General features: G+C 44.2%; 1 protein-coding gene across 1 annotated transcript in view; it reads left to right on the plus strand.

The window, feature by feature from the left end:
* Nucleotides 1-680: 680 nt before the first annotated feature.
* Nucleotides 681-26,493, plus strand: part of ephb3a (eph receptor B3a) — a 35,517-nt gene continuing 9,704 nt past the window's right edge. The window contains exons 1-11 of the mRNA XM_030752705.1: nucleotides 681-1,196; nucleotides 6,693-6,757; nucleotides 9,037-9,709; nucleotides 11,798-11,953; nucleotides 15,586-15,921; nucleotides 16,658-16,782; nucleotides 20,936-21,092; nucleotides 21,286-21,394; nucleotides 21,708-21,760; nucleotides 22,928-23,050; nucleotides 23,677-23,924. Coding sequence (XP_030608565.1) covers nucleotides 1,133-1,196; nucleotides 6,693-6,757; nucleotides 9,037-9,709; nucleotides 11,798-11,953; nucleotides 15,586-15,921; nucleotides 16,658-16,782; nucleotides 20,936-21,092; nucleotides 21,286-21,394; nucleotides 21,708-21,760; nucleotides 22,928-23,050; nucleotides 23,677-23,924 — 2,109 coding nt within the window. The 5' untranslated portion in view covers nucleotides 681-1,132. The remainder of the gene's footprint in view (nucleotides 1,197-6,692; nucleotides 6,758-9,036; nucleotides 9,710-11,797; nucleotides 11,954-15,585; nucleotides 15,922-16,657; nucleotides 16,783-20,935; nucleotides 21,093-21,285; nucleotides 21,395-21,707; nucleotides 21,761-22,927; nucleotides 23,051-23,676; nucleotides 23,925-26,493) is intronic.

Here is a 26,493-nt window from a genome sequence, read left to right on the forward strand (position 1 = left end):
GTCAAACCACACGGAAACGTCCAGGTGAAAAACGGAAGTGTGGATGTTTTGACTTCAAAACAAAAGATGTCAATAAAGCATGAGCTACTTTTGAACCAACCTGTGCGGTGGTTAGTTTAGCTGATGTCACTTAAAAGCAGTATTTTTTTTAAGGCGCTTTTGGCTGCTTCCTTATTTCTAAAAGATGAGATGATCCGAATGTTTGATTTGTTACACATTTCACACCACATGCAACCCCCCACCCATTTACCCAAGCTGACGACCAGCATTGGGAGTACACTAGCATGTGCGCACCCGAGGTTAGGTTTGTGCCTCCTTTCAGTCTTGAACCGGTGATCTTTCACACATAAGGTAAATGTGCTAATCGCTGCACCACAGAAGAATAAAAGTAGCTCCAATAAATAAGGTTGTGGCTATTTAAAATGTATCTACATGACAGAAAATAAACTAGAAATTTGTGAATTTATGTTGGTAATAGCACACGCCATAATAGTAATTATAATAATAGTAATAATACTTTAATAATAGTAATAATACTATTATTGTTACTATGACATGCTCTTGCTTTGAAAGTGTCTGCCGGAAGCCGGGCGGTTACGACGTCTGCCTTGACGCCTGCTTGCGCTCCCAGCCCCCTCTGTGTGTCTCTGCCCCAGTGTTGCCATTCCGACGCACATCCCTCGCAGAGGAGCAACAGCCACACGGAGTTGGTCAGCGCGGACTTCACAGATTCCTCTGCGGGCAGAGAGCGCTTCATACTCCGGAGCTTTCACCCTCTACTCCTGCGGGGCAGCAGCCCAGAGATGCGCCCGTGGACAGAGGCTCTGTGTCGGTAAAGTCAGATAAAGAGAATGAGACTGAGAAAGGGCGCAGTGTAGCGCTCCTGTAAGCATCGCATCCACAACTACTCCGGGGGAATAAAGGGACCTGAGTGAATGCAAAAATACAGACGCGCTCGGTTACATTTTTGAGGATTTGGGCTGAATGGGGCGGCGAGAGCCCTCATCACAACTGAAGACATGAGAATTTGGAGGGGAACAAAAAGCTCGGCTGCGGTGCTCTGTGGTTGAGTCTCCATCCATCCGAGGAGTCCAGTCTGCACACCTTTATTCATGTTGCAAAAGCCTGGTTTATGACAATGGATTACTTGCTGTGGGTGTGCAGCCTCGTCGTCCCTGTGGTCCTGGCTGTAGAAGGTAGGTCGTTTGATATTTTGATGACTACTTTTGCTCCCCGCGGATGAACAATGGACTGTTTGTAGGCGTTATAAACTGACAATAAACCATGTCACTGTCACCAAGAAAAGAAAAGAAAAAAAAAACCTCATATAATTGCACCAAGGAAAGCTAAACACAGTGTTTTCTTTTCACGACAATTTGAATCATGCTGAGGTTAGTGCATCCCGCTGCTTTAAACACCAGATCACTAATGTATGCTGTCTGCATTGGAGAAATTACATGCAACACAGCATTCATGTTTTCCTTAATTAAAGCTGTAAATATGAGGCGGGCTGCTGTGGTAAATAGGCTGTTGTGCTGAGCGTCACTCTGCTCTCTGATTGCAATTCATGTACACATGTATCAGAACGCCTCAGTCCCACTGTGTGTGGTATGTGTGTGTGCGTGTGTGTGTGTGTGTGTGTGTGTGTGAGAGAGAGAGAGAGAGAGATGACTTCCTTGTGTTTCCATTGCGGCTGTAGGACTGCCCTGTTGCTATTGTCCTTGTTGTCACACCCACAAGCTGGGTGAGGATGCCCACCTGCCCCACCTTTCTTCCTCACAGCACCAGAGAGGTTAGACCGGCTCCAGAGAGGGGCGTCCCTCTGCTGTCCCTGTGGAAAAGAAAATGCTCCTCATATGATGCATGTCAGCGGTGTAAAACATGTTGGTTGGGGTCCTGCTAAGCAGTCAGCAGCGTTGCGGATGCTTAAACAGTCCGGGGCGGATCAATCTCGGCCTCCGGGACACGCCGCTGGGACGCACATGTGAAACGTTTTAGATGACAAGTGTGAATTAAAGGTCAGTGGCTTAACAAGTATGCTGCAAGCCCCCCCGAAGCTCTCTCCCATCACCGAGGGAGTGCTACTCCAGGGAGAAGCCCACCCTCGCCCACCGCTGCTCCCTGCCCGTGGGCTCCTCTCTGAGCTGTAGCTACATTTCTCTGCCTCGCCTCCCTCTTTCCTTCCCCGTCCAATCTGCCTTTCCTGGACCGTGGCCAGCCTGATCCCTCATCAATTCTGGTGTCAGCAAGTAAATCAATGCAGCGGCAGCAGCACTCCAAGTCCCAGTGGGCTCTGACGCCGAGATGATCAGCCCCGCTTCCCCCAACCCGACCGCTAAGTGTTACTCAAAGCTCAAGGGTTAACTAGTGTTTGTCCTCTGAGGGTAAACATGAAGGGCAGATCATCACTCGGGTTTAAATGAGAAGAGGAGGGAAAGCGAGGCCTCTTTCAGCAAGTCACACTCCGTCTATTTAGGATTTCATGTGGCTCGAATGTGGGATTTGTTGTCTTTTTTTTTTTTCTTCCACCTTGGCAACTTAAAGTGCGCGCGTAATTGCCAAAGCTACAACAGTGACTTATCTCCAGTTCACACCAACAGATTGCAGTAAAAGCCTCAGCGACTGTGACGTTTTTATGTTGTAATACTCTCATTTACAGTCAGCGTTTACTGTACTCTTCTTTTAAAAGCTCGTAAACTAGATGGATGAGCACTCAGAAAGCATTTTACAAAGCGGTCTGCAGACTGCGGTGCGTGCGCGGCTTCAGTAAACGCTTAAAGCGGCAATTTTTTTTTTTTTTTTTGGGGGGGGGGGGGGGGGGGGGGGGGGGGGGTCATAGTAATATAGAGCCTCGTACACATTTTCCCCCGCTTCCTGCACACCCGAATGTCAACAAGAATCATTATTTGGTGACCTGTAAAAGCAGCTGCGAGCAGCCCTGAAGCAGGTCAGCCCGGCTTGTTCCAAAACTGCTCGTCGAGCGTCAACCTGAGCGTCGCACTCAGGTGTTAACCGCTGTCATCCTGTGGAGAGAGAGAGAGAGAGAGAGAGATGCACTATGAATGAAGCTATTTAAAAAACACCTACAGCAGCTGCACATCCGATCATCCCGCTCATGATGATGATGATGATGATGATGATGTTTGGCTGTTAATATTTCATATGTTTGCTTGTCGGCAGCGAGTGTCTTGTGTAGTACAAGGGGAGGCCTCTCTTTCATGATGCAGCCGCTCGCACAAAGTGAATAAAACATTAGCATGTGTGAGCTCCCAGAGCACACTGAGAATGCACAGTTGTGTGGCATTTTGGCTCCGGCAGGCGATTAAAAAAAAAAAAGAAAATCAGGAAAAAAAAGAGCCTCAAATGCCACGAGTGGTGATGCTCTAAAGTTCCCACTGCAGCATTGTTTTCTTACCCCTGGAGTAGAACGACTCCACTGCTGCTGTAGTTTTATTGGGGGGGGGGTGTCTGGATTTGAGTTATGGCAGTTAGGGGATCTCAGAGGCGCTGTAAATTTAACAGGAAAGGGGGGAGAAGTGTGAAACAAATGGGATCTTTTTCAACCGGTTTCTGGGAGTTAGGGAGTTGATGTTAACGCACGTTGGTGAGGAGCAAAAACCGTTTTCACGCTGCAGTTTTAGTGTTTCCGAGCAGCACAGGAGCCCAGACTGGGATATGAAGCTTGCACAGGAGTACAATTCTTTAATATCTTGGTAGACATGTTCTCTTCCTCCTGCTCCACATTGAGGTCAAAGGTCCAGCAACCACCCCCGCGTCTTGCATCAGCTGGGTGCAATCCTTGCTTTCCCCGGGGGGTGGTGGGGGCTTGAACTCGGCTTTTACAGACGCGGGATGGTCACCCTGCTGCCCTTGCTTGTTGCACTGTGTGAGGTGAAGCCTGTTTAAAGAGGCATCAGCTCAAGCCTGTGGTTAGCTGAGCCTGAGCGGATCTGTCTCTTGTTGCCTCGGGGCACCGGGATAGGGGGGGGGTGGTTGGGCGGCGCGGTGGATCAGACACTCCAGAGACGGGCTGGATCCACGGATCAGCAGCGTGCGGTCCAGTATTCACTTGGCTGTGCGCCGCTGAGGGCCGAGTGTAGCCAAGCGAAGACAACAGCCGCTGATTTCACTGATTAGCCCCTCCCCTCTCTGGCTCAAGTCGCGCTAATCAGTAAAACAACCTTGTTCACAAACGTGCGTTCAGGCTCGACAAGTGAAGTTATTAACCGCTGTCGCTCATGCCCTTTCGCACATAAAGCGCTGAAGACTAAAAATGCATTTTCCCCCTGCGTAAATGTTACCTATTAATTATCATGCCCAGGTAAATGGAATTTCTATTGTCAACAAAAATGGAAGCAGCCACTTATTCCTGCTTAAATTAAATGATTTTTTTTTTTTTTGCTTTACTGCAGCACCACTCATATGCTGATTCCAACCTAGAAGCCTACTTTTCATTTCTGAAAATGCTGTGCATTAAAGGAATTCTGCTTTAAGCACAGATCCCACACTTAAATGTGGCCTGTTATGCTAATTTCCAGCACCATATTTTTTTAATTCTTGGAATCAACTGGAAGACCTCACAGTTCTTATCATTTTACTCTCACAGGATCTTGGTGCAGCTCCTCGTTCGTCTGTCTGAAACAATTTGCTTTAGCTTCTTTACTTCTGATTGGCTGCCTCTGGTATACAGACGGTTCAATAACTGGGGTGGGTGGGGCTTCGGTGCCGACCATATTAGAGATATTCCTTCTTACTGACGTCATACAGAGCCAAGAGCAGAAGAAAAACTATCTGACACTGATTGTTTAGAGCTTAGCTTTTGGCTCAGAGGCATTTCATGCACGTACGCTGACCTCACTGCTTGAAACCTTGGCCATGCTTAATGTGAGCATCCACCACTGTAAAAGACGGGGAGTGCAAAAAGAAAAGGAAAACATTAAAGTTCTCCTTCAGCTAATGCACAACTCCTCTTGCTCTCCATTATTTCGAAATTATCAAGTCATTATGAGGTTATGTGATTAGTGAATGCCTAATTAACCATCATTTAGCAATGGCTAATGCACAGTTACGTCTTACATGTATGCCACTAAACGAGCTGGATTCCAGTTAAGAAGGAAAAGCGCCTGCTCCCATAAGTGTCTGAATCTTACTACGTGTCCCAAACTCTTGGTGGCTAGATGAGATCACATGGGTGACATACAGAAAATGGTGATGCATGGTTGCATTGAATCATCATGAATCACGCTTTAGGTTCAGCTGAGTTGCAGCAAACCCCCACCCCCACCCATTTCCAGCTTTATGTTAAGCTGGAATGCTTTATCTTCACTATCTGCACCATATCTCGAGCATTTTATTATTAAAGCCTTACAAGATTTAATTCGCAGTTGTTATCATTCACCCACACATCCACATTACCTTGCATAGCGGCAACACATCGGGACGTCTGATCACTTGCTTTTTTTGGTCTTGTGCGTAACTGTGATGTGAATGTAAGCACATGAAGACAGATAAGTGTGTTTCCCGCATTGTGCAGTCGGGATGAAAACTTGTATAATCTTGCATCTCCACTGGCACGCTATTGACCACCACTGAAAAGTAATCTCTCCTGCTGGATGTAAAGATCTGTGTCCATTATCTGCCATGCTCCGAAAAGAAGAAAAGCCAGTGTGGTTTCTATAAAGAGCACACATCGCTTATATCAGTAGCTCATATCAGGAGCCACAGATGGACAACTGATTTAGTCACCCAGTCAAACTATTTCTGTTATTGACACTCAAAAGCCAAGGACACACTGTAGTGTAACCACTGTCTTCAGCGGGCCACCGGAACAAAGCCACGAAGTGCTACTGTTGTTCCACACAGGACATGCTATTTGTTTAAGCCTCTCACACCCTCCTTTAGCGCCGTTATCAACAACTTGTGAGCAAATGGTGCACAGCAGGAGTCATGTCATTGAGTCTCCATGACGAAAGTGTAATTGTTTCAGTAATTATGTGCTAACAACAAAGGAACCATGGGAGCCTGCACGGTCACAGCTGTAACGTGAGCTCCTCTGAGGTCAAATGAACTCACTGGACCACCACTCAAGGCAGCGTGTGACTGACAGCCAGACAGCAGAACTCATTGATTCGGGTGTTTATTCTCTGCCTCTCCCCTGATTCCAGGCCCCGGCTCTCACCTCCCCACAAAGTTGTGAATAGTCAGGTGACGTGAGCATCTGCTCACCTGAGAGAGGTCACGGTTTTGTGTTTTTGCTTGAAAGCAGTAACCACCCACCCACCCCCCCTTAAAATGTGATATATTCCTGCTCATGTGACCCCCGTCCTCCCTCTGAACTGGCTTCTAGTTAATGGAATATTTCCCTCTGAAGACGTCTTTGAAGAGGCTTTGTTCTCTGGTCCACAAGTGAATACTGAAAGAAGTGCATCTGTGAGTGCCAAACACAGAGAAAGCCTTAATTAGGCAGCAACACAGATATGCCATGATTGTCAGAGCTTTCAGAAAGCGAACGCACGTGGGTGGAGGTTATGAAGCGAGGGGGACAGGATGCTTTTTTACCTGCACCCTTTGTCGAGCACAGGGAACTTGTGTGTGGTCTTTAAAACGTTGCAACACTTTTGCTTTGTTTTTTTTTCTTCCTCACACCATTTAATTCCCAGTTTGTGAACCTTACTCCTACTCTTAATTTGCAGAAACCCTTATGGACAGTCGGTGGGCTACCACAGAGCTGGCTTGGACCACATTCCCAGAGAGTGGGGTGAGTTTGTGTGTGTGCATGTGTTTAGTTTTTTTTTTCTTCCTCGCTCTTTAACAGCATTTGTTCCATTTGCTTGTTAATAGGGCCCAGTCTGCCTTGAACAGCACACCTCCTACTGTTTTATAGCTTTGTTTTTGCAGTGTATGTTTGCTTTCTTGGATTCTATAAACCAAATGAGAAGCACACTGTGAGACATTGTGTGGAAGATATCAAAGATTTTCAGTTTTTAGACCACGTGAAAAGCTTAACAAAGAAAAAAATATCTATCTATCTATCTATCTATCTATCTATCTATCTATCTATCTATCTATCTATCTATCTATCTATCTATCTATCTATCTATCTATCTATCGATCTATATATATATATATATATATATATATATATATATATATACACATGTTTAAAGTGCACTATGCCAAATATATATATATATTTGGCATAGTGCACTTTAAACATACTAGTGAGCAAGCACACAGAAACAGGAGACAGATCCACATCATGTTTAAGGACTATTAAGTAGGCTTTACCTTGAATGTCTCCCTAGGATGGTGAGACTGATAACTGAAAGCATGTGTCTGTGTCTTTTATAATGTGGGCCCAAGAGCACATTACAGGCAGAAATTAAGGTTTTCAGCTGATACCCCCTATAGGAATTGTGAGAAAATAAAACAACATGAATTTGACCCCAGGGCTAACAGCCTGACAGACCTCCCCCACACTCGGCCAGTGTAATTTGTCTTCGCTACATGAGCGCAAAGTCAGTCAATGGAAATGGTGGGTTTCCATGGAAACGATCTCCGGCAGCCCCTGCTCCTTTTTCCAACAAGGGCCGGCTCTGAATGTCCTAGCATCCATGAAGTCATATGTCACGACTGGCGAGGCAGCCCCTCTCCTCACGCCTGACAAGCCCATACGTTCAAGGAGGCCCAGCAATTATCATATTTGTCAGGTAGTGCATCAACAGGGTTGCCGGTGATTTACGACACCTAATGCTGACTCTTGGGCTCATCGTTTGGGAATAAATTGCATGGGAGCTCAGAGACGTGAGATGAGTTATGCATTATTTTCCTCCGGTTGAAATAATCCATTTCTGGAGCGCTCATTTGTTATGGAAACGAAGCATTCAGTCCAACGTGGAATTAGGGGAAAAATCAAAACAATTGACTTCGCACAAGGTTATTTCCTAATGGACTAAATTTATTGACCCACCAATACATTTATCATAGCTGCTGATGTTAGTTACCATATACAGACACAACTGTTAACAGCACATAAAGCCATACATGGTGGGCATGAGGCATGCCCGTGTCACATTAGCCCTTAAATCAATATCTCTACAGCAAGACATCAGACTCACAGGGACATAAACCACAGCAGATGCAAATCCGTGCTCTTGTGTTCTATGTGTAGGCATAAGAGGATATATATGAGTGCATGTAACCTGAAATGCTCCGGAGCGCTGCCATAGTGCAGTCACACTGAAAGCATTGCATTTAGATGGCCATTTTAATAAATAACTCACTGTTTGCATTATACATATACGGGGAAGCGTTTGTTACAGAAACCAAATCTTCCCTCGAGGCTGTTTCGATTGCACTGCAACAGATATTGATGTGAGCGCTGCCTTCTATAGGTGTGTCTGCACTTTGTTTAATAGCTACTGAAGTTAGGCTTTGATGGAGCCCCGTAAATGACTAATTTGCAATGATCTTAGCCGCGACACATGATCGGTATCAGAACTCGTCAGACAGTCATAATGTGTGAAATTTGTTTTAATGGGAAAATGTTTTCTATTGAAAGTCCATAATAATTAGAATTTTCTGAATGATTCATGAAATTAGAAGCGTTTTAGCTGCAAATTATTCTGCACAGGCCACATGTGCACACGCACACACACACACGCGCGCGCGCACTGTGGGAATGTGTGTTAGTGTGCACGTGTTGTACTCCTGTAATCATGTTTATACCAGACATCACTTAGCTGTTTTGAACATTCTCTATGGGTGAACAGTTTGCATTAGGATGCACTGCATTTAACACTATTTAATATTTATTGTCAGCATATTAAAAATTGAGTTTCTGCTGTAGCAGTCGGTTGGTGCTGAGGGAGAAATGGAACTGTTTTTGCATTAGGAGAACGCATTAGATAATCAAGTGGAATTTTTCTCATTTAATTCTTGAAGCCGTTCTGCTCTTTTCTGCACAGTATTTACAGTCATTAGTTTGCACGCAGCCTCCTCTTCCTTTATCGCAGTGTCTCCGTGTTGTCTCCACAGTGGGAGGAGGTTAGCGGATACGATGACTCCATGAGCCCAATCAGAACCTACCAGGTGTGCAACGTCCGACAGCCCAATCAGAACAACTGGCTGAGGACAGACTATATACCCCGCAAGGGCGTGCTGCGCGTCTACGTGGAGCTCAAGTTCTCCGTCCGTGATTGCGCGAGCATCCCCAACATCCCGGGCTCCTGCAAAGAGACTTTTAATCTGTTTTACTATGAGTCGGATGGGGACACAGCCACAGACACGAGCCCTCTGTGGAGGGAAAACCCCTATGTGAAGGTGGATACTATTGCCCCAGATGAGAGTTTCTCTCTGCTGGAAGCAGGAAGGATCAACACCAAAGTGCGCAGCTTTGGCCCCCTCTCCAAAGCAGGTTTCTACCTGGCCTTCCAGGACCTGGGAGCCTGCATGTCTCTCATCTCTGTCAGGGTTTTCTTCAAGAAGTGCTCCACCACCATTGCCAATTTTGCCGTCTTCCCTGAGACTGCTACGGGTGCAGAAGCCACCTCCTTGGTGATTGCCCCTGGGGCCTGCGTGAGCAACGCCATGGAGTTATCCGTCCCTCTGAAACTGTACTGCAACGGGGACGGCGAGTGGATGGTTCCCGTGGGCTCGTGCACCTGCAACGCTGGCTTTGAACCTTCTGCAGACAGCACTCAGTGCCAGGGTATGTGTATTTAACAGACATTTAGACTTTTATTTAACCAAAGCTCCTTTATATGCTCAGCGCACGTCACCTCAGTCTGTGCCCTCTTCCCTGCATTTATTGTGTGGCTCCTGAAAGGGGGGTGAAGGAGGGTGGAGGAGAGTATGAATTAATGAGCTGTTGTAGAGAGGAGCCGCATACAAATATTCTGCGGGCAGGACAGGAGGGAGAGAAAGATAGCGGGAAGGCACAAAACAGAAAGCCAAAGAAAATGCGTATAATAGAGGAGGAAAGATGGAGTTCAGAGAAGAGAGATATTAACAGAGAAAAGGAGCTAGTGCGAGGTACAGTAAAAGGGTTGAATTTGCCAAAGGAAAAAAGGGACAGCAAAAAAAAAAAGGGAAGAATGAAAAGGGAGGGACGCTGCAGGAAGTCAAAGACAGACAAGCAAGGCTTTCCTCTCACCTGGGCGTGAGAAATGGTGTCTAACATTCGCTGGAGAGCTCATTCGTTGCCATTTGGCTGCTCAAGGTTAAAAGCTTGCCGCCAGTGCCTGATAAAAAGCTCTCTAGGGCTACAGCCAGTGGTTGTGATGAGGAAGTGTAATTTCCTCTGCGGCCTCCTGTTAGTTAATCTACAGGCGGCCACACTCATTAACACCATTCAGACCAACGTGAGCCAACACTGCCACGCTAACATTAATCACTCAGACATTTCATTTCTTACCTCAGTCTTGCCTCTCGCTCACAGCCAAACAGTGCATGAGATGGAGGGGAGGAGGAGGAGGAGGAGGAGGCAAAGAAGAAGAGAAAAGAAGAGGGGATGAGACACAATAGAGTGGGGAGAGGGAAACATTAAGTGTATCAAAAACAGGAAAATCATGGTGCCCTCCAAAGAGGTTAATGGATTGGAGAAAGAGTGCCGGGTGATTCAGCACCCTCTCGAAAAGGAGTGGAGAAAACAAACAAATAAAAGAAAATGACAATGCAGCCTTTAACACAAGAAAGAATAAATCAGATCACAGAGTGGAGAGCCTAAAGGTCTCTTTGAATCGTGAAAGTTAAAAAAAACATTTTCATCTTGTCTTTGTTGGCTTTTTTATTGCACAGGGCTACTGCGGGGCCATTAGCTGCACAGATTTTTGACATTTTTGGGAATTAGGGTGCAACTTGGATTCAAAATGAAAGACCACTTAACCCAACTAGTTAATCACCCCCCACTCTCCTGCTGGCTGGATTTAATGAACCCTCATGCTGACAGGACAGATGTTTGCCAGAGACCCCACTTTTACAGCACCGGTTAGGAATGTGGCAAACAGTAAAACAAGGGGCTCCGGCAGTTGATATATCCAGACCTTTTGCTGCTAATCCCCTTTATCTGAATCCTTCTTTAGTCTCGGCTTATGCTGGTTTATCCTTAAGACTTGATATCAGCCAACCTTCAGCGTGACACTCTGGAATTCAAATTAATCGCTTGGACACATCGTGTAAGATAACCGTACTTTGTATACTTTCCTAATAACTCTGCTCGGCTAATTTACGTCCGCTGTGATCATTTGGATTGATTTATTGGCTTATTACGGAGCTGTTCCGCACGCGCGTGGAGGCCTTGTTTGTATTCAACGGCGTGGTTTCGGAGAGCTGAGGACTGAACAGACACTGATTGATGGGTTTAGGGTGTATCCCTTTTCTCAGAAGCATTCTCCATCCCTGTTTGTCTGACAACGGCAATCTCCTGTCAGTAGTCGGTCTTCATCTTTATCCTCCTTTTCCTCCTCTCCAACATGAAACTTTGCTGTCATCCCAACTCTCTTTTTAGGGAGATTAATGTCACCTAGCAGAGAGAGAGAAAATGAAAGAGCAGATGCAAATGTATAGATAAGCCCTTATGCTTAAGTGTTTGTCATTTCTCACGTACGTATCAGCACTTCCTCCATAAATATTGAGCTTTGCTGGTGCTTCACAGGTACTTTGTTCTCTGACAGATGTGACAGGCGCCGGTCTTGTAGATAAGTGACATCACAGCTTGTTTTGTAATTTTTGTTCCTTTTTTTTTTTTTTTTTGCTTTTGTTCTTATTGTCCTTTTTATTTTCTTGCCCACTCATCCAGCGTGCATCCCTGGGACCTTCAAATCCAAATTCGGAGAGGGATCTTGTTCTCCCTGCCCGACCAACAGTCGCACCAGTGCACGAGGAGCCAGTATCTGTCCGTGCCAGAATGGCTTCTACCGCGCTGACAGCGACCCCCCTGACTCTGCCTGCACCAGTAAGTCACTCTCCACTGCACAGGCTGGAAAAATATGAATTTCTCACCCTGAATCAGTTCTGAAAAGTTGCAATTTGGAATATGCATGCACTGTATATCTTTGGAGTTTGTTCTGACTTATTTGTAGGTATTTAATCAACTCTGTTCTTACCAAAAAAAAAAAAAACAAAGCTTTTTTTTTTTTGTATTGCTTGTGCCCAATACACTAGTGCTCCCGGGGGGTGTAAATTTTTCACTCTGATGATAGTGTCACTTCATTGGAGCAATATATGTAAACAGGCTTAAAACCAGCTCGGGGGCAGATGTTAGCATTATGCTGTTTTCACTGTTGTGTGATTCTGCACACTTTCTCATTTTTTAGATTGATGCTGCTTGAAAAGATTCAATTTTGGAGGTCTGTTTTAGCGGTGCAAAGCACAAAGACATAAACTGTGCAGCTTATCTGCAAACTTCAGTGTTGATTTATTATACTGATTGTAATATTGAACTATGCTGACACAGGCTGCAGATTTTCTTGCATGTGAACCTAATTCACATCATGCGCTACCATATGTTTGCTTTTAGCTGGCCACAGCAGAAACAGAAACAGTCGTGCCTTCGCAGTGAAAGGTTCAAAATGTGCAACTTTTACTTTGAAGGTGAACATTCCCGTTTTGTCGCAGCCACACTTTTTCAAGTTTCACTATCGCTCAGCAAGTAGTTGCAGAGCATTTGCAGACGAGTCAGCGTCCTCCATACAAACTATGTCCGGCTGCAGGTTTTCGGTGCAGTACCAGCTTCCCCTGTAGGTAGACAGCAACCACTTGCCAACCAACCACCATTTTCTGTAGTGACTGGTGGCTGCATGGAAGTCACAAACTGGTCTCTGGGCCTGTGTGATTGAGGCCTAACCGAACCTAGCACCCAGTTCTGGGGCTTATCCTCCCTTCAGGACAAAACTCCAGCATGGGGTGCAAGTTTTAAACATGGGTGTATTAAGAGACCTGGTTACAGTGCCAACTTTCTGCTTTGTTTGCAGTTTGTTAGGGTTATAACTCTCAGTATTGCAGTGAAAAGGTTAAAAAAAAATCAAAAAGAAACATATTCTCTGTTGACCACAATCATAAAAGAGATGTCTTTAATGGCTCAACGTCTTCAATGGAAAACAAGGTATTCATGTTTTCCATTAGGATTTTTTTGAAACGTTCCAACGCCATGAAAAGGGGAGTTTTTGTGATGTTACATCGCAGTGTATTCAGATTTCTAACGTTATGTCATGTGCACATTGCTGGTTGTCCACCAAGTTGGACACGATTCAACCACCAGATGTGCAGGAAAAATGTGTATTCCCTGACTGCTAGGCAAGTGGTTCCTGGAGGCTGCTGGATGAAATTGTTTGCAAACATTGATGTTGCACCAAAAACCTCCTGCGGTCACCCGTAGTTTTATAGAAGACATCAACTTGTCAGCAAACCTTATTAACCAACAGATACTGTTCCCTTTCAAATTAAAAGTTCTGCCTCAGCAGCACATTTCAAAAGGTGTAGCTTTTACTTTGATGGTACACGGTCTTTGTTTCTGGTGCATAATTTCACAGTTTCACTGCTCCTCAACAACTCCAAGTGTTTGGAGTCAAGGTTCATGCAAACTACACACATCTGCAGCAATCACCTTCCCTCCAGCAACCACTCGCCAACAGGTTGGGGAATACTCATTTTTCCCTAGCAACCAGTGTTTTCCAGATGGTCTTTAGGCCTGTGTGAGAGGGGCCTTGTTCACTTGACCCTACATTGTCCAAAATGGCAGAGAAGTTGACTGGAAAAGCTCAGTATTGGCAATGGGAACACATGGGTGGGGCCAGTGGGGGAAACACAAACCAAAGCTGAGTTACTTTTAGGAACCTCTTTTTTTGTTTGGCACATGCACCAGGCAAGCAATTTGTATTCAAGTTAGCGGGTACAATCTTTAACTCCCTCAACAGTGTTGAAATAATAAGATCCCACAGCATAAAGTCTTGTAGCCATCATTAACGTGATTGTTATTCCAAAACTATCCTAACTAGTTATCCTGGATTATCAAGATAGGCTAACTCAATTTCTGAGTGGAAAGTAGCAGCTAGTTGACCTAGTTTGGTAGCTATATAGTAAAACAGTGGATCCACTCAAGCATTTATTGTTTAAAAGCAGCATTATGTCATTGTGTATATTATGTTTCTTTTTTTGAAAGAGAAAAAAAAATGATCAACAATCTACAGGTCTCAAATGTCAAAATGTTCTCTTTCTAGGGCCATGAAGCCAAATGTTCAAAATTCAGCTTAACTTTGAAATAGCAAACACGCATCTGTCAGCACTTCAAATTTAAAGCTCTTGGTTGGTGATAACTAATCTGTTGTGGTGCCGACCGCGGTGTCGGTGCTTGTTCTGCACGGACGGGCCTCGGAGAGAATCCCCAGCCCCAGTCGTGCTAATGGAGAGCGACATGTGCTGCCTTGACCGTGTAAAGTCAAGCCCCAGGGGCCTTTCACTACGTTAAGTGACACACACGGCCCGCAACTGTCTCCCCCAGATCCTCGTCACAGGAACACTGTGGACTCTGACACTGACCAGTGTGTGCAGACAGGCAGGCAGGGACACAAACACCGCCTTCGACTAAACATGCAAACACACACAAACACACAGGCCTGACAGTTCTGTCCCTGCGGTCTGTCAGGGCTTGTGCCAGGCAGCCTGCGCTTTGTGTTGGAAGCTGTGTGTGTTGCACAAGAGAGGCTCAGCCAGTCAATGGCCGGCAGCTTGGACTCAGCGTGTGTTTTAGATGGGTGTCCAATTAAAAGAACCTCCACTCTGAACTGTGGCTGCCTAATTAGAAAGGACAGGGTGAGTGAAACCCAGCTCAGGGCGAGCCGGCTGAGGAGCTGAACTCCGTGGACAGGCGGTTTCAGAGCTGATAGCCTGACACTCTTCCCTTCTCTTCCCTCTCTCTCTCTCTTTCTGCTGTGAGACAGGTTAGGCTTTCTGCCACTGGAAGCTTAGAGGCAGAGCGTTTCTCTTCTCTCACTGTAACAGGATGAAAAGCACGTCTGTTGAACCAATCTGTGCTGCCTCCCTCCACGTTTATCATACTTTATCCAGGTTTCAAAGGCTCTCCACTCAAAACGTAGCACTGCTTATTGAATTGTGGTGGCCTTGGGTTATACTGACACGAGAACATGAATTTCTATCAAGAGTAGATTAGCTAAGTTCCATAAGCACCCAGAGTGGTTATGCATAGAAATGGACTACAGGGCTGCTTTTCATGAAGAAACATGACATAGAGATACTACACCACAGTTTTCTGCTTGTGCAAGTTGGATGATTATCATCCTGTTTCTGCATATATTGATTTAGTTATTAATTGTACTGGGAATGCCCTTTCCATGCCCTTTTCTTAATCCTGTTCTTTATGAAAAAAAAAAAAAAGAACAGGAACATTTCACCTGTTTCTGTACACTAAACACCACGTCTTCTCCCTGAGATATTAAAAGGATTTTTACACCACTGGGGAGGATAATGGCAGCATTGCATCGGGAGCATGACTAAATCCTCACTGTGTGTTTTTATTCTCTGCCTGCCCACCTTTTTTTAACACCTACGTATGTGTCTGTGTTTGTGCAGCGATCCCCTCAGCACCTCGCAACGTCATATCCAGCGTGAACGAGACCTCTCTGTCCTTGGAGTGGGAGGAGCCCGAGGACACGGGTGGGCGCAGCGACCTCGTCTATAACGTGGTGTGCAAGAAATGCCTGCAAGACCGGAGCCCGTGCACGCGCTGCGACGACAACGTGGACATCGCACCTCGCCGGCTCGGGCTGAGGCAGAGGAAGGTGGTGGTGAGGAACCTGCAGGCTCACACCCGCTACAGCTTCGAGGTGCAAGCCGTCAATGGGGTGTCTGGGAAGAACCCCGCCCCGCCCAGATACTCCACAGTCAACATCACCACCAACCAAGCCGGTTAGTAGAACATCTGTCAATGACACGGGATGTTTCCACAAGTTAATTCATAGAGTGGCTCAGATCAATACCACTTAGCATCATGATGAAACAGGCTGGTTAGTGAATCCCACGTTCAGTCAATGTCTATGAGTGTCCTAATGAGTTTTTAGCATGCAGAACGGTGGTAACACTAAGAGTAAACATTGCTGAACAAGCTCGCTGAAAGCGACAGATGGACGAACTGAGCAGGAGCTCAGCCTTTCTGCGAGTGTTACAGGAAAGGCAGATAAAATGTAAAATGTACACTATATCTCCAGCGTCAGCATTCAGCACACTGTCAACCGGGCGTCTTACGTTACAATGTCACCTTTCAGCATCTCCTCTTAATATTTGCAGTGTCATCACCAACCAAACTGCTGAGCGCCTTTCACAGACTGTAATTACTTTCCCAGTTAACCTGCACTTAATCCACCTTACTGCAGTTTATGGACCCAGGACAATGGCTGTCAGTTGAGTCTTCTTCAGGCCCCACAAATCAATAAACTGCAGAACGGTGAAGGTGAATCACGTCCCTCTTTTCTTTAACCGTTCAGGTTGAAGAATTTTGAATAATAATTATCTTACTCGGATGGTTTGTGACTTCAAAAGAGGAAAAATCTTGGCAACTTACTGCGAGGACCCGCCAACTTGGATAGGAGCTAACTTTCCAGTACCAGTGTAATAATATACTGTTCTCTCTGATGTCCACCCACAGCACCTTCAGCAGTGCCAACTGTCCATCTAATGCGCTCCACCTCAGACACGCTCAGCCTGTCGTGGCTGCCCCCGGAGAAACCCAACGGAGTCATTCTGGACTATGAGATTAAATACCACGAGAGGGTAAGCTCTGACTTTATAGCTGCTGCCTTATGTAGGTCACAGTGTGTGTCTTATTTACTCTGACCAAGATTACATTTTGGACACTGGTGTGATATTGCAGTGGAGTTGGAGGTTCTTATTGTAAGTGCAAACTCAGCAACTGGTTATGTACATCCTGCATCACTGGCATGGATCAAATTCCCTAGGACCAACTCATGAACTCGGATGGCTAAACACCCACCCCTGTATTAAAAGAATAAGGGTCTGCACTGGCTCTGCTAAGGCCAGCTTTAGTCCCAGGCCCATCACTTTTAAAGCTTTACAGGCAAAAACAGCACAGAGCATTTCTAAGCTTGTCAGGGAGAATTTCATGAATATTTCACAGCAACATCATCTCTCCGACGTTTAAACCTCCATCTCTGCAATTGTCATGCAAATGTTAGAATTGCTCCATTCATGTACACAAAGTAATTTGCATGCATTTGATTAGCTTTGCTGGATGACTTCACATTCAATTGTGGGAAAAGTTGAGGCAGGTCCAACATTTTGCTGGACGGCTCTGAATGTAGAAATGATTGCGGTTCAGAACTTTAATATGCATATGAATAAATCTTTAGGAAAGAGAAATGATCCAGCAGGTGCTAAGATAGTTAGCAATAGTTAGCATATTACGCAGTCAGCTACTGTGTCTCAATAAGCTCAAGTGAAGTGAAATATATTGTAGTTAATGTGTGATTTTAAAAGAGTCGCTTTTAAAGTGCAGCATTAATTTTTTTTTTCTGCGCTAATGTTTAAGACTGCCTTTAACCTTCAGTTAGAGTAAATACTGAACCGTCTTATAGCAGCAGCTCAGTTCGAGCTACAAACTCAATCTGTACGGTTTGTTAGCTAACAGCAGTGACATTAGCCACAATAACCATTTTCCACAAGCTTTTGGATTAAACCCAACATTTTAAAATAAAAAATAAAGGTTTATGCTACTTCAGCAAGATAATCTGCATAAATGAACACAACTTCTACTGTTTTTGAAGCAAAAAATTGAATTATCATGGAAAGTAAACAAATAAACCAAACCATCAATAATCTGTGTTCAAATAGCTTCAGCCTCACTTATTAGCGAACATTTACTCTCAGACACCCGCTGGTCTAGCACTGTGTGTTTTGAAGCTTCAGCATTAGCATTTTGGCTGCCACCGTGCTGGTTTTTTGATGCTCGAATTTACTGTTGATAGGTGTGTTTATAAAAAAATTTAATTCTTTCCAATTATATCTTCGCTGAAACATGTGCAGATGAAAGAGCATTGGAAAAGATACATTTTGATACCTGAACCATATCAATAGCCCCGAAAAATAATGAAGTTACGGCCAATTCATCTCTCCGATCTCTCGGCCGCCTTTGAAAAAGGAGCATTCTGGGCATTAATAAACTACTTTCTAATCAAGAAATCATGATGAAACTAAGTCAGTTTTTAGTTGAAACATAAAATTTCGAATCGATATACCTTAAATTGGTGTCTAAATGTGCAATCAGTGCTTTCCCCCACACTGAACGCGCGGTGAGCTCGGAGAACGTTGCTGGCTGATTGTAACATACCAACTATTGAGGCTTCTCATGTGACATCATGCATTCATTTCTCAAGAGTTGTCCGCCACACTGGACGTGATACAACCACCAATCCCTACAGCAAAATGTCTGCTCCCCGACTCGGTGGCAGTGGTTCCTGGAGGCTGCTGGGTGAATTCAGTCCCAATGATTGCTTTGTTTGCTGGCAGATTACCAAGGTTTCCTGTAAATTTTCACATTCTTCTGCAAATACTAACTAGTTTCACCTTTGAGGTCTCAGCGCTGCAGCCAATGTGTTTCAAGGGAAACGGTCTGCATTTCCAGTTTGTGTCACAATTTTCACAGTTTCACTACAGCTCAGAGAGCAGCTGGACAGTGTTTGCAGTCCCTGGCTTCTTTTTTAACTGTGACTGCAGCAACGTGACCAGTGTTGCCAGATCTCGCGACAGAAACAAGCAACCAGCTCTATGAAAACAAGCCCAAAAGAAGCCCAACTGGCAACCCACAACACTGTGTAAACCTGAGGTTGCTTTTAAACAGTATAGCTCTATAGTAGTATAGCACACTTCTTTGTTTTGTCTCATTGTGTTTTGGAGCAGTAAAACCCATGGTTCATAGCCTCATAGAAGAGAAGGGTGCAGTTTTTTTGTGTGTGCTTCTCTGTATTAGCATGTTGAACTAAATCAGCATGGTGAGCACATATTTCACACTTGCAAAATCTGCAGAATGCCTTTGGTATGTCTCCCATTAGGACCGCAGCTACTTTCAGAGGTGTATGCGGACACAATTTATTTTATTTTATTTTTTTTGGGGGGTGGGGGTGAAGAAGCACAGGAGGTGCCTAATCAGCGCCGTTCCTCTGTTATTGATCATTTCATACGCACAGCTGTTAAATACAGAAAATGCGACTAGAGAAATAATGTCGTCACATCGTTTTGGCGCAGCCCTCTTGTGCGGCGCAACTATGCATTGCATATAGTGCATACCCACTTTTAGCGCCTCTGTCTCCCATCGGAGCTCGGATCCACTCTGTAAGTGCGCTCTCTTTCTCACACTCTTTATTATATTTTTTCTATATTTTCCCCACTTACTGGAGCTCATTCTTGCGCTGCCTCCTCACTCTGGGCTGTTATGAGTGTTTGTTTGGGTGTGCGCCCGATCAACTTGTGCAGGAGAGATACAGGAAACAGGAAACGGGGGCTTGGAAGGGACAAACTACCTGCCACTCGTCTTTTGCTTTTTTATAGGGCGCCGAGAGATAATCAATGAGTCAACTCGGAAAGTAAGTCAAGCCCAAATAAGCAACTCCACGTTCAAAAATAAGCCCAAAAAGCCGCAACCCGCGACTCACGAGATTTGCAAGCGACTTTAGAAAAAAAAACAAGCCCAAAGTTGCTTAAAATAAGCGGACTTGGCAACACTGAATGTGACCAAAGCAATCATATAGACCCGGTGGGGGAATACACATTTTCCCCAATGACAGGTGGTTACCGGGCGTTAGTAACTTGTCTGTAGGCCTGTGTGCGTGAGGCCTTCTTCATTTTATCCATTTTATGCCACCATGATTTTCACGTCCAAAATGGCAGACAAGTTAAAGTCACATGTCAAGGGTGGAATGCTAACAGTGCTAATAGCGCTAACAAGCTTGGTTAGCAGCTGCATCCATAAACTATATTAGTGCAACTCCAGTATCCAGGTGGATACTGCTGTACTGAAGAGGGAAACTATCCATAGTGGCAAAACTATTTTATTTATCTATTTATTTATTTATTTGTGCCAGGCTGTAAATGTTAATACCACAAAATTGGACGTTTTAACATTGGTGTCTATGGGGACTGACTCGCTTTTCGAGCTAGCCTCAAGTGGCCATTAAAGAAGCTGCAGCTTTTTGGCACTTCTGTAGTTTTTGGCTTGCATTGCTTACAGCTTCACAATACACAAGAGGGGGATTAACTTGCGTTTTTTTTCTTTATGTTGTAGCACAAAAGTTAAAGCTGGCATTAACCACAGACCTTATTTCAACCATCTCACCAGAAAACCCAATCAAAAAAAAAATAAAAAACCTGCTGATTTCAGACAGAAGAGCCAGAAGAACAAAATGCTGACTCGTTTTAAAATTTTTACTCCCGCTGCGCTCCGTGTCAGCACAGGTTTGATTCTTTCTTTATGAGTTCAGCTTTGGCTTCACGCATTTTTAAAGAAGATTTATCATCATAAGTTTAAAATGTAACTGTAATTTTTGTTAAACACCATGTACCGTGGCCACAAGTGACATTTACAGGATAATGCGGACTAATAAAATGAACTATAATCCTACAGCAAGAAGGAAAGGCCTAATCTTCAGCTGTTATTGGCTAATTTAAAGCAGCTGGTCATACTAGACTGAAGGAAGCAGCAACAGTAAAACTTCCTAGTCTGTTTTAAAAAAAAAAAGAAAAAAGAAAAGAGAAGTGGCATATTTTATCCATGAATAATTTCATCCTTTAATTTAAAAAAAAAAAAGATTGATATTTCTTTTTCCCCAAGTAAACAAGCACGGTATTGCTTTATAATGCGGACTGATGGACAAACATAACCCTGCTGCTTTAATGATCCATATTCTTCCTTCAGGGCCACGCAATGTCACACACTGTAACTTCCCAGCACAGCTCAGCCAAGGTGGAGGGGCTGCGGGCTGCCACACCCTACGTGGTGCAGGTCAGAGCACGCACCGTTGCTGGGTACGGACGCTACAGCAACCCCATGGACTTCAGCACCAGCCTCCACAGTACGGATTAATTCTGTCCTGCTTTACCGTCTGTTCCTGATGATCTGCTGCAACGCTTTTCTTAATGAGGGTTCAGGCTTGATCGTTTTTATGGCTGCATTAATTGGTAGCCATTACACATGCAGTGCAAGCCGCCCTTTAATCTCTCTGCTGTTATGTATTCATTTGCGTGTCTCCGTGCTTTGTGGCCCAGGTGACCCTCAGAAGTCAGTGCAGGACCAGCTGCCTCTCATCATTGGCTCGGCGTCCGCAGGTCTGGTGGTCATTGTTGCCTTGGTGGTTATCGCTGTTGTCTGCCTTAAGTAAGTGTTTGATTTTCATTACCGACAGGCCGAACTACATGTTTTCACGTTGTCAGTTAAACTTTGAACAAAGACGCTCATTAAATTTTAACACCCTCTCAAAGGGTGAAAACTGTTAGTTGCTACCTTTGGTCCACAAATCAGCTCAGAAGGAGGGGGGGGAGAGAGAGAACAGAGCTGCTCTGGGAGTTTCTTCCTCGGTCTGTGATTATCTGATAGTGGAGTTAGATCTTAGCTTGATTCACTGTACCTGCAAAGCTGGCCAGAGCTGATTATGCCAATGTGACTTTGTTCATGTGCTTCTTGTTTACAGGAAGCAGCGCAGCGGGTCAGAGCTGGAGTACACTGAGAAACTGCAGCAATACAGTAAGTTTATGTGCTTTGCTTGGAAGCCGTTTCCTCTGTGCTCTTTTGCTCATGCCAGCACGCTTAACCCACTGATTTAATCAATTATCCAATCACCTGTTTGAGTCAGGAAAACATTTCCCTTTTGTCTCAGAGGAGGTCCAAGCAAACAGATCGTCTCGAGTTGAAGTAGACACATGTGCAGCCTGGGATTAATTCAATACTGGGAGAGGAATGGCTATCCTCACACTGAAATGTAAAAATATTTGTTAACGTGACATTTTACTAAGGATGAAATTTCAGCCTGCAGAAAGTCAGTCCATTTGTTTAGTTTCTGTTTTTCTCCCCTGAGACACATATGACATGAATTGCAATCTCCCCACTTTCCTGTCTGCCTCTAATCTGGATGCTGTCAGTTAAAAGCCGAAAATAAAACAAAATTAACTGTTAGTTAACTCTTTTTGTTCTATGTATAATGTGCATATTGCAGAGTACCAGATGAGAGTTCCTTGCACAAAACATCACAGATCTTAATAGAAATGCTATCAGTACTAGAACAGGAGTAAGACTCTACTGTGTAGACTCTACTGAGTTAATTACCACTTTAACAATATTGCAGCCATTCAGTTATAAACCAATCTAAATGATCGGGCCTTAACACACATGTGGGTAAAACACGGAGGTGGCCTGCAGACCATCTGAGACCAGCCTGCAACGTCCTGCATTCATTTTAATGTTCATATAGGATTTAAGTGGGTTTTTCTGCTGTTGCATCTCATGTTCTGCTTTTGTATGTTAGCAATATTTTCACAGTAACTTGTAGCCATATTTCAATTCAGTTATTAAATGTGTGGCCCCTCTGGAAATAAATGTCGTCCACTCCAGAGTTAGATGAAAAGTCGGCTGATCTTTAGGATTAGGATTTATCCTTTTCATTATATAAATGCCTCTGCTGAATCTCTGTTCACCACAAAGTTGTTGAGATAAATCAGTCTGGATTAATAGTCTGGCTTTGCTCTCCATGGATCAAATCTAGCATAGCAGGAAGCATGTCTTATTTATATTGCAGCATTGATTTCAGTCATTTTATTCAGCCGTTGCCATGTTCAAAGCTTTGCTTTTTTAATTGATGAACTCGTACGGCCTACATTACAGATGCTGATTTCTCTTTTGATTCCTCCCTCTTAGTTTCTCCAGGGGTCAAAGTGTACATCGACCCTTTCACCTACGAGGACCCCAATGACGCAGTCCACGAGTTTGCCAAAGAAATCGACATCTCCTGTGTAAAAATAGAAGAAGTCATCGGTGCAGGTAGAGAACCCTGCTGTTTTTGTCCAAGTGGACAGAGAATAATTTACGTTTATTAAACATTTATTTGAGCAAGAGTATGCCATCAAGGCCGGGGCTCTGCAGGGTTAGGATTCAGAGTGCACATGAGAGCTGTGGCTGGGAAGGACTTCTCAGTAGCTCCCCCCACCCCTTCTTTTTTTTTTTTTTTTCCAGCAGCATGTTATGTCCTAACTTCACCTCAAATGACAGTCTGCTCGTCCTGCTCGTTCAACCTTCCTGTCTTCTCTGTCTTTCTTTCCTTTGTGAACATTCGTATTCAGGCACCAAATGCAAAACCCTCAAGTACCTCGCCCATCCTCCCTGCACCACTCCCAGGTTGCACACTCAATCGATACCAGTCACTCCCTCTCTCCCCAACATCTTTGACCCCTGACCCCCCCCCCCCTAATTCTCTCCCACAGTTGAAGTCGACCCTCAACTCACTCCCGAATCCGACCAGTAACGCTTCCTCTCCCTGCACTCTTCCCTACGCTCTCTTTCCCGCCACCCCTTCCCCTTCTTTCCTCTGCTCACTCAACCCCTTCGCCCCCACCCCCCACCCCCATCAACCCCACCCCTCCTCTCGCCACCTTGTTCTCTCACTCTAGGTGAATTTGGCGAGGTGTGCCGCGGACGTCTCAAGCAGGCCGGGCGCAGGGAGATGGTGGTGGCGATCAAGACGCTGAAAGCCGGCTACACCGAGCGTCAGAGGCGGGACTTCCTCGCCGAGGCCTCGATCATGGGTCAGTTTGACCACCCCAACGTGATCCGCCTGGAGGGCGTCCTGACGCGAAGCTGCCCCGTCCTCATCATCACCGAATTCATGGAGAACGGAGCGCTCGATTCCTTCCTCAGGGTAAGCATGGCGGGAGGCGTGCACCACAACACCTCTGACAGAAAGAGATTGCTTTCTGTTTGCATCAAAGCCACGAGGAACACATGCACGCAGACAGTCATTCACGATACCTCTGGGTTATCAGAATGTTTTACTCTCTGTAAAACACCCCGAGGCTCTTTACTTGCTGAGTGATAGAGATTAAATGCGCAATATAACGCCTGGAGACAAGCATAGTGTCTCTGCTTGACGTGACTGAGTGATGCTGACAGGCTTTCCCGTGCACAAACTCCTGGTGGAAAACTGTCACACGCAGACCTTTGGATAGGTTTGCTTCAGCGTATTAGAGAGTCTTTGTACAACCACAGAATACATTAGTGATCAGAGTTTTCGGTTCAGACCACCTACACAAAACGCTGAACAAAGGCAGGATGAGAAATGAGGTGTCACAAGGTACATTTCCAGCTGCGTGGGGACTATTACATGTCATTTACATCCGATAAAATGTGTTTTCTTGCGTGGCTGTACTGTGAAGAAGACTACTTACTGCAGCTTTTTGACTAAATGAGGATTCTTAATGCTTGTGGGTGAATAAATGCTCTGCTGCTGGTATTAATAGCAGTTTTTGGCTGGTATTATAAATGACATTGAAGGATTGTAACAGTGACCAGCTTGTCGGCCTTGTTTTGAAGGGTTTGATGGAGAGTTTTATGAATATGCGTGAATGTGGCTTGTAAAAGAAGGTGCTTTATCGTGCTCAAGAAAGACTACTGCTTCTACTGCTTACTGGTATAACTGCTAGTTTTAGCTCTTCTTGATAGTTGCCAATTTGGTGTTACAAGAAACTGAGGTGCAATACTTAGCTCCATCATTCTGTTAGTCGATGGGAAATTAATTGACGAGCACGATTTGATCTGTTTTTATCTTTCTTAATTAAATATATTTGAACTTTGGAGTGTTGATATGAAAAAAATAAGCAATTTGACGTGGTCCTCTGTGACTCTGTGAAATATTGATTGGAGTTTTCAAGGATTCGTTAATTATCTGAAAGCTAACTGATTTATCAGCAATAAGAATAATACCTGCAGCTCAACATGAGAGCCCTTGCCTCCTTCTCTCGATCAGTGGGGACTTAATCAGTTTTGATAATTATTTGTCTAGAAGGGATAAATGATAAATATTCATTATTCGTAGCTTCTGAAATGTTATCCATCAAAATCTGTTTGTTTCATCCTTTATTATTTTTAGTCATCGTGTAGCTGATAAATTATATTTAGAAATGTTGTTGCAACTTTATTGCTGTATTGGTAGTGAACCTTTGGCTGACATTCTAATTGTTTTCCATGGTTTTCCCCAGCCGATCAATAGCGGCCCAACTTATTTGTCCGATCCTAACACTGTAGTAACGTTGTAATGTATTTTTTATTTAGAGTGGATAACTGAGATGTAAAAACACTTCAGCTGACCTCGATGGCTGTTTTTAAATTTCAATATCAAGAAGGGGGGGCATCAGGTGGTACCAGCCACACTCACCACACATAGATGAGATTAATGACAGTGATTGGATGAGTGGTGGAATTAATGTGAGCAAATTTACTCATGTAGTTATAGTGTACTTACACTTTATTTACTATGATACGTTCTCCTTGTACTCCACTACATTATGGATGCAAATATTGCACTTTGTGCTTCACACCATTTCTGTTAAAGTGTTAGTTACTTCTTAATGTGCAGATTTTATGTGTAAGTCTACTAATATATGATGCTGCGTTATTGTAGATAAAGCTACTCAGCAGTGTACAGGTGATTAAAATCCTCTCCAGTTGCAACATTAAAGTGAAGAACACACTAATGAATCAATAATTGGGGTCAATCAATATTATATTTTTACTTTAGGTACATAAAGTTTGCTTTTTTTTACCCAAGATAAGACCAAATACTTGTTTTTGCCACTTTTCCAAAACAAACAAACATTCTGAAGCATTGTGTCCCATATCTTTTTCTTTTTTTTTAATAATCAAATGGTCTGATTTCCTGTTGAATTGATGATGATGGATCATTTGCTCAGTTTAAATAACATTTATTGGGTATAATTTTGGTTATCAAATCATCATTGATAAGTAATTAATCAAGCTGGACTTCTTTTACTGCAGCCAAATCAGCCTTTTTCAGCTGTTTTTATCTATAAAATCTTCGGGTTTTATAATGTTGCTTGGACAAAAGGAACCGGACTGCATTTGCGTTTATTTTTTTCATCACTCATTTAATTGTTAATATATTAGTTTGTCTACAAAATGTCAAATCGATCTGCCAATTGTCAAGTCAACTCGTTGTTTCCCTTCTAAGCATCTCGGACATTTTTCGCAATTTTCAAGTTAATTTCCAATTTATAAATAATTAACTGATAACGCCAACAGTCATTATTTGCAGCTCCACATCTGATAGTGCAGCCTGAGCTTTTTCCCTCCTTCTCACCCACTCCTCTCAGCCAGCTGTCCTACAGATAACAGAAAAAAGTGCCTGCTCTGTGCTCTCCTCACCCCCGCTCTCCCGCCAGTGTCACACTGCCTGTGACTCAGAGGATCTCGGA

This window comes from Archocentrus centrarchus, chromosome 17 (genome assembly GCF_007364275.1).
Source record: "Archocentrus centrarchus isolate MPI-CPG fArcCen1 chromosome 17, fArcCen1, whole genome shotgun sequence".
NCBI lineage: Eukaryota > Metazoa > Chordata > Actinopteri > Cichliformes > Cichlidae > Archocentrus > Archocentrus centrarchus.